Raw genomic sequence first — 15,628 nt, 5'->3', positions numbered from 1 at the left:
CCTTTTTTTTTTTTTTTTTTTTTATAATTAAATAACGCCTTTATAACGTTTAAGAAAGAGATTTAGCCTCGCGATCCGGTTCCTAAGTATTCCGTTTCTTAGTTAATCGTAATTTTAAATTTTCCTAGGTTATATATTTTTCCCTTAAGCCGTCGTTTACGGTTATTAATCCGTATTTATTTTCGTAAACGTTTAATACCTCCGTCTTTATAAAGTCGGATAATAAGTATTAAAATAATTCCTAATAGCCCTTCTAACGTATTAAAACTTCGCGTCGTTTCTTCTTACTTACTTTCTTATTTTTTACGTAAAAGATTTCCTTTATTATAAACTCGTTAATTCTTTCGATAAATAATAAAAAGGGCTATAAGTCGTTTCGGATTTAGCTTAGTAATTCGTTCGTATACGTTCTTTATAATTAATCGACGTAAAATTTATTATTAATTTCGGCCGGAATACCTCTTAGCTCGATTACGTACGGGTTTAATACTTTCGTAATCGTATATTTTATCTTTAATTAATCGAGCTTCTTCTTAGGTTTATTCGTATTATAATAAGTAAGGTCGAGCTATACTTTATTACTTATTTAGAATCTTTCGGCCGGGAATCGTTTTTAGTTTACGTAGAATTCGTATTATTAAAAAACTACGGCTAGCGTTACCTATACGAAGTCTAAAATTACGCGGACCTTATCTACGAACGCCTTCGCCTAAAGTTCTAATAATAAAAGTATTATTTCCGCGCCTGGGTCGGCGGAAACCGCGGATATAGGGTTTAAATCGAAGCTATATATCGCGAAAAAGAAAGAAAGCCTTATCGAGATATTAAGCCGTCCGTTTAACGCTAATTAAACGATAAATAGCTATTATATTTAATCGTTTTATTCGTAATTAATATAGCTTCGTAATACCGCCTAGATTTCTTAATTAACCCTTTCGGAACCTTTATTTATTTAAAGGTAATATACCGTATTTAGTTTTTACTTTATACTTATTAATCGGTAAAGATAGCTTTAGAAACGGCTTAGTTAATTCGATCCTTTATCGTTTATAATATTTCTTAGTTAGTTATAATATCGGACGTAATACGCTAAAAAGCGCTTCGTATACGCTTTTACGTTTATAATAAGCGTAGGTTCGAGGATTATAATCTTACTTAAGCGGTTCTTAATTATCCATATATATCGGTTATTCCTCGATAGGGGTAGGTTTACGATAAAGTCTATTTATATATCCTTAAAATAACGATTAAATATAGGAAGGGATTTAAGAAGTTCTTTTTTATATTCCCTTTATAACTTAAAGCGGCCGTAAACGTTATAGTTATAAATAAACCTCTTTACGTATTAATAAAGCATCGGTTAGTAAAAGTCTCGGCTTAGGATCGCTATAATATCCTTTCGGCCGGGATAGCCGATAACGTATAAGTCGTAAGCTCTTTAGATTATTTTCGTCCGTAGTTCGTTAAGTTAATCCGTACCTCGGGAATTTATTCTCGCGTTTCCGGAAGGCGAACCTCTTAATACCTATATCCGGTCCCTAAATAATAACCGTCCTCCGGCGTTAATCGTATATTCCGCGATTTATACCTTTAATTTTATAATCGAAGCGAAGGAACGGGCGCTTTATTTTACTACTTAATACGCTTACTAATATAGCGTATCGAGGTACGCCGTTTTCTCTTATAAGAACTAGAGTTCGTTATCTTCGAAAACTTTAATATTAGGCCCGGCGGATTAAGACGTTATTATTACGTAGGTTTAATTTCGAAAAGCCCCTTTAGGAATAAGTTATAAGTACCGTAATTCCTTATCGTTTATACTTAATCGGTTTTAGTTCTTTCGGGAGAACGTATCGGAAACTACGGCTTAATTACTAGCGCGGTAAACGAGATCGAAGTTATACCGAAATAAAAGCTCCGCTTAACGCGCTTATCGCTCCGAGAGGCGTTAGCGGGTTATAAAATATTCGAGGTTCTTATAATCGGTTAAGATAGTAAATCTTTTATAGCTCCTTAACTCGGCGTTTTATTATTTTAAATACCTAATAATAATTAACATTTCCTTATCGTAAATCGGGTAATTAATCTCGGCCGGCCCTAACTTCTAAGAGTAATAAGCTACTACCTTTCTTCCTTTCCCGGCTTATTAGAATAATACGCCGCCGAGCGCCTACCTTAAGTAGTTTACTTCTAAGAACGTTAGCTTATCTAGGTCTTACTACGTTAAAATAAACGCCGACGTAAATAAGGTCTTTAAACGCTAGAACGCCTTTTCGTAAATAAGATTCTATTTAAAGGGCTAATTCTTCTTTATTAGAATAATAAAAGGAGCGGTAATCTCGGAAAATCCGGGAATAAATATACGGTAGTAATTAACGAACCCTAGGAAACTTCTAACTCCTTTTACTAAGGTAGGGGCCTTTTAATTTAGTATTACTTTTATCTTTTCCGGGTTCGTTTATATTCCTTTACCGGCGTATATAATAAACCCTAAGTACTTAATAATTATTATTACGAACTCGTACTTCCTAGGGTCTAAATAGAGGCCGGCTTCGTAAAAGCGCTCTAGGATTATACGTACTTTAGCTATATAATCCTTACGAAACCCGCTCGTATAAATAAGGATATCGTTTATATAAGCGCTAGCGAAGTCGTCGAGGAATTCCTTTAAAACGTTATTTATATATCTTTAGAAGGTCGCCGGAACGCCTATTAACCCGAAGGATATTATTAATTATTCGAATAATCCGTATCGGGTTTTAAACGCCGTTTTAAATTCGTCGCTTTTCGCGATATAAACCTTATAAAAGGCCGCGATTACGTCTACCTTCGTAAACTACTTTACCGACGTAAGGTTACGTAAGGTATCGCCGATAAACGGAAGCGGATAACGGTTTCCTCGGGTTAAACGATTTAACGCCCGGTAATCGTAGTAAAATCGGAAGCCGCTTCTTAACTTACGGGCGAAGAAAACTAGGGCTTCTACTTCCGAGCTATTAGCCCGGATAAACCCCTTATTTAATAAGTCGCGGAACGTTTTCCGTAATACTAAAAGCTCTTCCCGGGATATCCCGTATAAAGGACCTTAAGGTAACGGTTTTTCTCTTTCGTTTAATCCTTTTTCTATATTAATCTTATAGTTAACGCCCGAGCGATACGGGGCGAAACGGTCGGCTTCTTCCTTCTTCTATAGCGGGAATAAGTCGTAAAACTCCCGTAGGATTATCTCTCGTAGCTCCGCCTCCGTTTTTACGGGCTTCGGCTTTAAGGCTTTCTTTATATCTATTAAAGAGGCGGCGAATATCGATATACCTTCCGTATTTATTCCTTCTTTCTTACGGCGGCGTATCTTTTTAATTAAGCCTACGAACGTATTAATTAATACGTACTAAGCCTCTTTTAGCTTCCTTATAAGTAGGATCGTACGTTCCTTTCCTTTATATTATACGCTTATTCGTATTTTTCCGTATTATAATCGATTCTCGTATAAGTACGAAACTACTTCGTTATATATCTACTACGGTTTTCCTAGAATTATTAGGAATTCTAGTAACGGAATAACGTATACGTATATTAACTACGTATATCCGTTAATCTCTAGGGCTATATAAGTAATACCTTAAATTACCGCTTCTTTTATAACGCTTAAAGCGCCTTTAATACTACGGAAAGGAATAGAAATAAGAAATAGGTTAAGGGATTTAAATAAGTCCTTATTAATAGCTATAAAATATAAGTAACCTTCGTTTATAAGGGCTTCCGATAACGACGTTTTATTAACTATAATTAATAATAACGAGGGGCTACTTTTTATTCTATCCTTATAGGCTTCTTATTTATCTATTACCTCCTAGCTAGGCTCCGTCGCCCGACTTTATAACGGAGTTACTCTTTTCCCGCCGTTATATTAACTAATATATCCTTTAGTTCTTTTAATAATGGTTCGATAACTTACGTTATCCGTACCGGTATAAGCGGGAACCGCCTTTAGCTACCCGGGCGAATAGCCGGTAGGTAAAGGTAGTTCTTAACCTAATACTAACTAGCGCCGTAACGAAAGTAACTATCCTAAACCTTTTTCTTCTCGTATTTCTTTTAGGGTACCTACCTTATCCGTCGGGTACTACTACTAGGTCCGCTACTAAACCTACCGTAAGCTTAGTAAGGCCTCCTTTACGATCTAATAAAACCCGTTATAATCGTATCGCCTTAAGTATTTATCCGGACGAAATCCGAGCGCTAAATAACGGATATTAATTCGTAGCTCGGGGTCGCCGAATAGCGCTTATTTTCGCCTAACTTCCTCGCGAGCCGCCTAAATTCGGTTATTTACTCGTAGCGCTACGCGATTAAGTAAATTTAAGCGATAAAGGTATCGTAATCTTAAGATATTTAAATTAGGATTAATATATTTTAAAAGTAATTAAATAATATTACTTTTAGCTACGTTAATTTACTATCGTTATTTTAACTAAAGCCTTTAACGTTCGTTAAGACCTCTTCGAAGTCGGGTAAAAAGCTCCCGAAAGTCTCCTCCTTTTTCTACCGTAGTTTCCGTAGTTTTTATTACGCGTCTTCCTTAACTTAAATATTACCGAACGTTTTTTTTATATACCTTAGTAAGTCCTTAGGTTAAAACCCGTCTCCTAAACCGCCGGATCTTAAGAAGTATTTTATTTTCCGCTACCGATCCTCGGGTATCGTACCGAGGATAGAATATTATATCGCGTTATTATTACCGAATAAGCCGTCCGAGGTATCGATTAGGATTTTCGCTTATAGCTTTTCTAAGTAAAAGTAAAACGATATAACCTTCCCGTTTCATTCGTATTATTTAAGAGGTTTTCGTCGAGTTCCGTTTACGCCCGTAAGTAAGGTAGCTATAACCTTAAGTACGGATACGGGTACCGGTAATACGGATACTAAGGAGTTACTTCGTAGGAAATCGGTTATATATTATTTTATGGAATTTAAGAAGTAAGGGTCTTATAATAATACGTAATAAGCTAACGTCGCCTCCTAAGCGCTCGATTACGCCTAGGCCTTAGACTTATCTTCCGCTATCTAGGAATCGGATATCGGATATCTAGGTATTAACCTTACGGAATAAATAATATAGCTTTTTATTACGGTTTTAAGAGTTATTCGCTAGGTAAAAGGATATAAATTAAAGGAATAAAGCTATACGAGGAGGAAAAGGAAGAAAGGTACGCTCTATTAAGGCCGCGCCTTTAGGAGCTGGTTATATGCGGGAGGAGCGGTTACGTGCCCTGGTGCTATGCTAACCAGGGTTCTATAACTAGGCGCAGCCCATTATAATCGTCCTACGAAACTTCGAAGCGTTTCCTATTGTTCTTATTAATCTTATCTAATTAAAACTCTCTTAATAGCTCGTTAATAGTCTTCGCCTTCCTAGCTAGGTCGTTCGTATTCGAAGTAGTATTCTTACCGGCTTTAGTCGGTTTACGCCTAAGCTATAACGATAGAACTTTTATATCCTCTTAATCGGGTACTTCTCTTTCGATATATTCGCCGTTAGGACCTTTAGTTCGCTTAACTACGTTAACTTCGACTAGGTCCGTCTTAATAATACCCTTATAATAATAGATATCCTCGTCGTCGATAAGACCCTTAGTTTAATTATAACCTAAGATCCCCGTTTCGTATAATTCGTAGCTATATTTACGTTCGATTATTTAAATAACATTAATCTCCGATATAGCTCTTAGTATCTCTTCTTACTTTAGTACTACTTCCTTATTCTTAAAGTATCGTAGGTTAAGGAATATAAGCTTTAGCTTTCCGGCTAGGTAGTAATATATTATCCTACGTACCTACTTTAGAGATTCCTTACTTTAATATACGTAAAATAAGATATAATAAGCGATCGGTTCTCCTTTACGTTTAGCTTAGGTAATAATCGATCCTAGGATTAGCGTTAACTTTAGCTTATCCGGGTCTCCGTTCTCGAGATAATATAATCGCTTATTACTCTTATAGTAGAACCGATTCTACGTTATATTTATTAGTAGCGGGTAGCGGCTATAATTATAAAGCCGATCGAAAGTACTATAAAACTAGTATTTAAATTCCTTATAATTACTCGTTTAGGTTAGTAGAATCCTATTACGTATGCCTCGGTAGTTTAATATGGTATTACGTTTAGAGCTTACTAGGGTTCTTTCGTTAGTTTATAGGTTATAAAGACTTAGGTTCCGAACCGCGTTTACTAAGAACGGGTTTTCCTATTAATATTATTAATCGGCGTTATACGTATCCTTAAGGCTATAAGAGCTATTATTTTAACGGTAGTTCTACGAAGTTATCTTTATTATTAAAGCGTTAAGTTAGTCGTAAAGGGCCTATATACTAGCTTCCTAATTAGTACTTAGGTAGCCGTAAGAAGGTCTAGGCTACGAGGAAGGCGATAGTAAAGGCATTTAAAGGCTAAGAGTCGCTAATCGTTAAATTATTTATATTATAGGCTTCTCGGGTTCTTCGAAAGTTACCGTTTTTTATTATCGTCGTTCTTCGGCTTAGGCCTTATCGGTAATTTATATTATTATACGACGTTCCGCCTACTTATAAAGCTAGGTATAAAGAGTCCGGTAATCGATATCTCCGATCTTATTATAATCGTAGTCTTCCGTCTTATAGAACTTTATAGTTAGGGATATCCGGAGTTTATCGGTTAAGTATCCTACTTTCTAAGGAAGCTTTCCGTTATCGTTTACGAGCTTAGAAAGGCGTTTATAGTTTATAAGACACGTAAAGATCGCCTTAGGATTATTAATTACGTTACCTCGTTTTAGTTATACGAGTTTACGTTTAACGTTAGCTTAGTTTAATTTATCGGTAATCCTAAAACGGTACTTTAAGGCTATAACGATAACTCTCTAGATCGTTTAATCCTTCGTAACGTCGTTAATACGCTTCCTAATAATCTTAGTCGTAATTTATTCGCCGATCTCCTTAATCTTATCGTCGTCGCTTATACGATAGCGGTTAAATAATCGATCTACCTTCTTTAATTATTAGGTTATATTATATTTATTAAACTTAAGCCTAGGGTAATCGGTAAGATTAGGGAACCTAATGGTTAGTATTACGATAATCGGGATAGTTACCGGTATATTCTAGTTATTAAAGGCCCCGTTATTACTATTCTAAGATAATATTATAGGGATTAGCGGGATAAGTATAAAGCCGCGGGTAAGGAGTAGCTAAGTAAGAGTTTTATCGTCGTCCTCCTCCTTTTCGGGCGGATATAGGAACGGAAAGCTAATATCGACTCTTAAGGTCTTTATTAATAGTTTAGTCTTTACTACTTCGGGTCTTAACGGCGATTTACTTCGTTTCCTAGCTACGGATTCCGTTTAATTTATCGGTACGAGATATAAAGTAGAAAGAAAGGTAGTAAGGGTCTTATTATCTAACATAGAGGTAAAGGTATAATAATTATTATCTATATCTTAATACTTTTCCTTTAGTATGGGTATATTATTATCCATTATATTATTCCGATCGATAGGATCCGGGTATTATACGAGCTTCTTTAGTCGGCTAACGCCTAATTAAAGTACGATACGTATTCCCTAAATTAATAATTTAATTATTATAAATAAGTCGACGATAATTCCTCCTATTAAGGTTTAAAACTCCTAACGTATAACCTTCGTTAAGGTAATACGTATAAAGAATAAATCCCGAGTAAAGAATCGCGTTAAATACGATACCGGTTATAGCCATAGGCCGGTTTCGATTTAACGGGGGCTATTTAATAGTATTAACGGTATTACCGCTAGGCGCCGTTTTACGCCTATGTTAATACTTCTCGCTATATTAATTATTAATTAGTAATATAAAGCTAGCCTATATATAGGTATACCTATTAATTCGACTCTAGTTCCGTTTCCTTAATCCTTTATATCTACGTAATCCTATTAATATTAATTCTTAGTTCTTTTTAAAACTATCGGTTATTAGTAGCTATTAGTTTATTAATTCTTATTTATATTATTAATATAAATATCTATATTATATCGTATACTATATCGTCGAGTCGTTACGTTTAGGTATCCTAAAATGCCTCTAACATAATAAGTTATTAATATCTATATATTTAATCTATATCGATTAATAGGTTTAAAGGGAAAAAGAAACTATCGTAAAGTCGGCTAAGATATAATTACTATTAGCCTTTATCCGCCCTTAGTATTAATAAAGGAATAGCGGGTCGTATAGGTTATCGTAATTTATGCTAAGGCGTTCGTACGTTTAATTCATATAATAAATAAATAACTATAAGGGGGCTGCCTTAATCGCTATAAGCTTTATTTACTCGCACGAAATATACTATGCTATTAGCGGTTCGAGGAAGCGGTTAGTATCGAAGGCTAAGTACTATCCCTAGTAGCGGTTATATTACGACGAAAGTTCTCCCGGGTTTTACGGGTTCCTTTATATAGGTAGGTAAATAACGATACGAGGGATATCCTAATCGGTATAAACGCGGTTTAGTCGTCGTATTATATCGTAATATCGATAGCTTATTAACGTTATAAGTATTAAGGGCTAAGCGCTATCCTAGTAACTATAGTATCGTTATAAAGGTTCCCGGGCTTATACGTACCTCCTTATAGTAAATAAATAATTATAAGGCGGGATACTTTATTTAACGTAAAACGCGGGTTACTTCGCGGGTTAAATAGCGGCGCCGACGGCGATCGGTATCCTTTAAATCCTAGTAACGTAATAAAAACTCCGTAAACTAAAGGTTAAGGAATCGAAAAAGTTATAAGGTAGTCGCTATTAAAGAGGAGTAAAGCGTACGCGATATTAAAGACCCGGATATATTTACTCGAAAGTATACTTTATTAAAGACTATAATACGTACGATAGTCTAGGATAAATAAAACTAATATCGCTATATTAATCGAGAGGTAAAAAATCTAATATAGTTATCGTATCTCGGCTATGCCCCTTAGTCGTAAAGATATAATAGTCGCTAACCCGAAGGTATAAGAAGTAAAGAAAGAAAAGAAGTAAAACGTAAAAGTTATTTATTCGGCTATAGCGGTACGACGAAGTAACTTAAGCGCTTATAATTAAAATAAATATATTAATCGGAGAACGACGAATCTAATGATAAAAACGAATCTTTAATTAAGGTAAAAATAATAAAAATAATAATCTAGCTAGGTAATGAACTAGATAATAAACATAGTATATCCCGTACTTACGGGAGCTATAGTTACTTTATATAGGCATAAGGCCTATCGTAGCGTATTACGTAATGCATTAAGAGGGCATGTCTTACCGTACTACTACACTATTGGTCGAAGATATCGTTAATTTTCTGAATAAATAACCGTTAAGATACAGCCTTAACCTTAGAATTAATAAGGATAAACTATTAAAGAACATTTCGTAATTCTTAACCGTTTAAAGGTATATTAACGTATTCTAGAACTAATAACATTAGGAAATTAAGTATTTTCGCCCTTTCGATAACCTCCTATATCTCCGACCGTTTCGGCCGAAATCTAAGAATATCTTTATTCTTTATAACTACGAATCTCGAAGATAACGGCTTCTCGCGGTTTTTAGAATAAATTCTAAAGGTCTTTTAAGTTTCTTTAATAGTTTGAAAAGTTATTATATTAATCCTAACCTATCCGTATACCTTTAATATATCGATCTTAATAAGGTATAGGTTTAGATTCGTACTTTAGCTCTTCCTAAGGAAGCTTTTAAGCTGTTTTTTAATAATCTAAATATCCTGACATTTAAAACCTATACGACGTAACTATAGTAAGGCTAATAAAAGACGAGCTATATTTTATTTTAAAGATAACGCGTAAGAAAAGCGTCGTATGTAAACGATTTATAGCTGTCGTAAATTAAGACGGTTTATTTATTACTGAAACGAACCTAAATATAAGAAATAAAGATACTTTCGAATTAACTTGACGTAATATTATTAATAGTTTATCCTTTAGGTAACGTTTAGAATCGTTTATCTTCTTAAAAATCGTAAGAATCGTTAGGAAATTATTAAATCTAAACGTCAATACTGAATAGGAGCAGCGTGGGCACGCTGACGGAGGCACGAAAAGGACTGCCCAACTGCTAACAACTGGCCCAGTGCCGATCAACCAAGATCACAGCTGTAAACAGCTGATCAGTTGATCGGCCAGCTGAAACGGCAGCTGGGAAAGGAAAAGAGGGAGAGGAGAAGAGACTAGAAAGGGGGAACGAGGATAGCTAGAAAGGCATGGCAAGAAACGAGTGAATGGCTGATGGCTGTGATGTCTACAGGTCTAAGTCTAACTGATGGAAATATGAGTGCGCGACCCATATAAATAGACATCGAAAAGGCTACGTGGCCTAGATCCACCGCACCACTACAATACCCTTTAAAAAGTATTTACAAAAGAAGAAGCTTTTAGCCAAAATTTATATACTTAGAAATAATGATTTATTAATCCTTTTCGACGCCTTTCTTAATTATTATATATATATTAGCTTTAGAAATTACTTAGTAATTACCGGTAACGCCTTATACGATACCTATCTCGTTGGCGTTAAAAGAACGCTCGGGAAGGATAACTAATAATTTAAAAGCTTTTAATCGGTCGAAAAAGAGGTTAATATTATAGTGGTGCGGTAAGATATACCCTCTTAATGCATTACGTAATACGCTACGATAGGCCTTATGCTTATATAGAATAACCATAGCTCTCGTAAGTACAGGCTATGCCATACTTATTATTAAGTTTACTACTTAACTAGATTACTATTTTTACTATTTTTACTTTAATTAAAGATTCGTTTTTATCATTAAATTCGCCGTTTTCCGATTAATATATCTATTTTAATTATAGACGCTTAAGTTACTTCGTTATACCGCTATAACCGAATAAGTAACTTTTACGTTTTACCCCTTTTCTTTCCTTACCTCTTATGCCTTCGGGCTAGCGATTACTACATCTCTACGACTAAGGGGTATAGCTAAGATATAATAACTACATTAGATTCCTTATTTCTCGATTAGTATAGTAATACTAGTTTTATTTATTTTAGACTATTATACGAGCTATAGTCTTCGATAGAGTGTACTTTCGAGAGAACCTATCCGGGACTCTAGCATCGCATACGCTCTGCTCCTCTTTAATATTTACCGTCGTAACGTCCTTAATCTGTTTATAATCGACGATCTTAACTTTAGAAGCCCTAACCTCCGAGTTTCGATTTAAAAAACGGGAATACTAATACTTTCCTAACTTTCTAGAACCGCCGTCGGCGTTTAATAAACGTTCAGCCATTAGCTTAAATTAAATCAAGGCCGGCGCGAAGCTTAACTTAACTTACGAAATAATCTAACGAGTTAATTTAACTTTCTAAAATCGGTAATAAAGCTTACCGATTCTTATTTAGTTTTTATTTCGTTAGTTTACTAACGAGACGATGCGTTAGGTAGGAACGAGAGACGTTATATCGAAGGGTAGTTTATTAGATACTAGTACCGTATATAACTTAACTTTCCGAATAACGGCTTTCGTACGGATTTACGTTTCCTTTAAAGATATTATCTTAATTAGTAAGAAATTAGGAAAAGATTAATGGTAAAAGGAATTATTAAAGATTAAAACTAACCGAGAAATTATAGGTTATTTAAGTAAGGGTGTCGCGTTAAAAGGCGCGTTCGTAGGTCCTAACGCGGTAGTCCGTAAAGGGGTGGCTCGTGGAGGGGTGCCCTAGCTTAGTGTTCCATTTACGCCTTTCGACGACGAATACCTAGATACCTATTCTTTATCTCAAACGATTCCAAGGAAAAACGACGTTCACACTATCTTATTGAAGTGTTTATTTAGATCCCCAAGGGCTACAGCCGGGACGCCGCGCCTTCGAGTTCGGCGGCGTCGGCATCGCCGCCTTCCTGCCGGAGATCGCGCCGCTCGCCTCGAGGTTAACTACAGGGTGCGCCGCCGCGACGAAGTGGCGTAACTTGACCGTCTGCCTCGCGAGTATATCATCGTCTACGCGAGCAGCGAGCACCGCCATCTCGGCGCGGTAGCGGCCGTCCGGGTGCCCGAGGAGGAGGGCAACGACAACGCCGACACGAGCGGCAAGACGGCCGCATGCGTGTACTCCTCGGGCCAGCCGTCGCTCCTCGCGGCACGGTGGTACCTAGGGGTACAAAAGGCAAAGTACATGCTATCGTGGGTGGACCGCGGCGAGGAAAGGACTGTATTAGATTGTTAGGGGGGTTGGGTGTACCTAATATAGGATTGGCGATCTATGTCTGATAGGATAGGACGAATATACGCGCCACGTAACCGTGTATGTAGGTGTGCTGCTTTCGTAGTACTAGTTAGTGATTTGCAACGCTCGCCCTAGGATAGCTTTTCCTTTGACGGGATGGCAATTGATTAGAGTCTGCGGGGTTTAAAGACAGAGATAGCTAGCAAGAGTTTGTACAAGAACCAATTTGCAACACCCCCTGGGAAACACGACCGTTGCCTTTTTTCCCCAGAGCAGAATACTGTCCAGATATTAATACTCTTCGACCCCAACGCGCCACATCTGCTCTGATGAGCGTACGCATCGTCCTACGTGGGACTGGGAAGCTATCATGTGGGGATCACTGGGGAAGCGAAGATGGACGAGTCGTAATCACAGACTAGCTGTTGTCCCGACGGAACGTGCTAGAAATACCAAGGTATCGTGGAGTAGTCTCTCATAAAAAAGATCCGCTTCGCGGCGCGTTCCTCGTCGTACGCTGCTGAGAAGTCACTGGCCGTCGTCCATCCGTCCCGTCTACCAGTAGGTCGCGAATCATTACCATAATCTATCAGAAGCCCATTATACCCAGAGCCACCGATCTGAAGACCCCGGGCCGTTTCCCACCATGCCCGTGCAGATCAAATGCCTTTCCCCGCGTGCCCGTTGGCATTCCGTCGTCCATTGAGCGTCGCGCGCGCCGGGAGCCCGTAAGGAAATATGTTGACCGGCCGTTTCTTAGCCGGTAGGGAGTTGAGTGCCTCCCACATCTCCATGATGCCGGCTCTGCGCGCGGGGAGCATGCTATACTGCAGAGAGTACAGGGCTTTGCGATGGATCGGTGGGACGAATCGACCGGTGACGAGGCAGAAGAGCACGCGAAAGGACAGGTAATGTTTGCGGATGCGGCCGCCCATCTGAAAGTATTGGTGGAACATCGCGGTGAATGAGAGGGGTATCGGCTGTATCCTGTCAGACCTCCATTCCTCGCAACATCATAGTCGGAACGTGGGGTGGTACTGACCTTGACATGGATGATAGAGGTAGGCTGCGAAGGGGAGGATGAGGGTGACTTGGAATCAATAAGTCTATCGGGGGTATCACGAAGTTCAAAACGAATGCCGCCTTCCCAGAATCAGTACGGGAACACTATCGCGACCAAAGATGGTGGGAAACTCACCTGGGAGACGTCTCGGGTCCTTTGCCCGTAACATCAGCGCGAACAGTGGGAAATGGTTCAAACAGGAGAGCATCGTGTCGAAAACGGCCTTGAAAGATATAATGGCCATGCGCGCGAGCGCAAAATTGAGATAGAAGACGACCACAGTGGGGAGCAGGAAAAAGAGGAGGGTAAACAGAATGGTGCCGACGAGGAGTTGATCGAGATCGTAATCGCACGCGTCGACACGGTTGCGCAGGACGTTGTACTTTTTGCCTCGGAATAATTGGAAGAGGGAAAGCAGTATGGTCAGCTGCCAATGGAAGATGCGCGCCGAGGCCATATAAAAGGAGTATATATGGATGGTTAGTATCGAGAGGAGGTCTGAGAAGAGGGCGATGGGCATGCTGGCACCCCCAAAGCTCGAGAAGCCGATAAACCAGATGACGTGCGGCAACAGAGGTTGCAGGGTGCTGATGCAGCTGGACCAGTAATCAATCACCCAGAGGAACAGATCGCCCAGGAACAGGGCTAGTTCGCTGTTCAGCTTCAGGCCCGCGGGCCAACCCATGAGCCAGGATATGCTGCTCTGCAGGGCCGCTATAGTATAGGTCTCTAGAAGCATATTGATCGTGTCGGCGACCCGGTCGGCGTTGTCGATGATGTAGGAGCCGAGGGCGATGCCCATGATCACATCGTTGGCGACGAGCCACAAACTATTGTAAAAACGAATATAGTCGGGGTGGCTGGTAGTTACGCTGTCCCAGTCGTTTTTTCGCAGCCGGAGCTTCACATACTGCATCGGCCAGTAACAAAACTGCTGGAGGCGTATCTCCACCTGCTGGGCTGTCGCCGACACGTCTTTGAGCGCAGGCGAAGTCGGCCGGGCTCTCCACTCCAGTATCAGCAGCAGCGCCTCGGCTGCGAAGCGATGGCCGAGGAGAATTAAGATGAAGACCTTGCGGATCACGGGGAATGCGTAGATAATGATCATGTCCCATATCCACAGGACTACGTAGTCTCGCATGTTAGTAGCGTGCTCCACCACTCTTTCGGAGACACTGAGCGTTCGCTTCGGCCGGGCGCCAATAAGTGTCACATTTTTCTGTAGCAGGTGTTCCAGTTCCCACGCCCAGTTGATCTGGTTCACAATCCTCGAGAGCGCCTCGTCCTTCCGGGACGGGGCATGCCGGACGACCGTGTGCTGCTTCAACTTCTCCACTAGCGCGCGCTTCTTCTGCTTGTTCTTCCGTTCCCATTTCTCGTCCTCCGGTTCAGAGCTGTCGGAGGCGTGGTACGAGGCCTCCTCCTCCTTGTCGGCCAGAGAGAGCGCGATAGGGTTGAGGGATATATATTGCATGCGCCGCGGGATGGGCCTCTCGAACTGGATGATCTGGATGCTCGATGCCGTCGGGCAGGCAACCTTGGGCACCCGGCATGACCGGCCGACGGTGGCGTGTACCCATAAGGGATCTAGCTCGAAGTCGGGTTCGCGATTGGTGACACCGAGAACATACATCGAGGACTGCTCGCATAGCTCAAAAATTCGGGGAACGGGGTGGGGCGCACTACGCAGTAGAATACCCGTAGCCAAGGCATTTTCGACATTTGACGGCTGCGATATCTGGTTAGTATGCAACGATCACGATCAGGACACTTCGGGGACCGGGCGGGCGAGATTGCCTACAGCAACGTGGTCTAAGACAGCGATGACAACGACGTCGAGGCTCGAGTTCCTCCAACCGACAATGACGCCCGGAAAATCAGACACTACAATATCGGCCGGCCAGAATACCCTCATTAGCCCATCGTTCTCTGTCATATCCAGGGTCCAGCGTCAGAGCACCCCGGCTAGAAGGAGCCTCTGCGCCGGAGTTGTTCTCGAGCAGAAATTCCAAGGCTAGGCGACCGCGGATGCTACCAAGTTGAACGTGACCCATTAGCGAATTTATGCACGGAGCATCTCGGGATAGCTAGGAGGACGAGCCAAGGGGGGGAGGGAGCAAGTCCGCCGTACCAGGTCGGCCTCTATTCGGGCGATGTGTTGGACGGGTATAAGGACTAGGAAGAATGCGAGACTCAGGAGGACGAATCCCTGAGTGGCGCGAATCTACAGGAACAGAGGCGGAATAGGCGTTAGCCACGAGTTCTAAATCTACGCATCGCGACCTAGCTGGAGTTTGC

At 40.0% G+C, this 15,628-nt stretch overlaps 1 protein-coding gene across 1 annotated transcript; it reads right to left on the bottom strand.

The window, feature by feature from the left end:
* Nucleotides 1–12,496: 12,496 nt before the first annotated feature.
* GGS23DRAFT_265340 (Gpi1-domain-containing protein) lies at nucleotides 12,497–15,539 on the bottom strand. The gene is made up of 4 exons (XM_051512395.1): nucleotides 15,132–15,539; nucleotides 13,466–15,059; nucleotides 13,310–13,410; nucleotides 12,497–13,247 (listed from the first exon to the last, which is right to left on the bottom strand). The coding sequence occupies exons 1-4, from the start codon at nucleotides 15,264–15,266 to the stop codon at nucleotides 12,927–12,929; spliced, it is 2,151 nt and encodes a 716-aa protein (XP_051368592.1). The 5' UTR covers nucleotides 15,267–15,539; the 3' UTR covers nucleotides 12,497–12,926.
* Between the last annotated feature and the right edge of the window lie 89 nt (nucleotides 15,540–15,628).

The sequence above is a fragment of the Durotheca rogersii genome (assembly GCF_024521655.1).
Source record: "Durotheca rogersii strain YMJ 92031201 chromosome Unknown GGS23scaffold_28, whole genome shotgun sequence".
NCBI lineage: Eukaryota > Fungi > Ascomycota > Sordariomycetes > Xylariales > Xylariaceae > Durotheca > Durotheca rogersii.
Note: the sequence above shows the minus strand (reverse complement) of the source record. Positions and strands in the feature narration are given on the sequence as shown.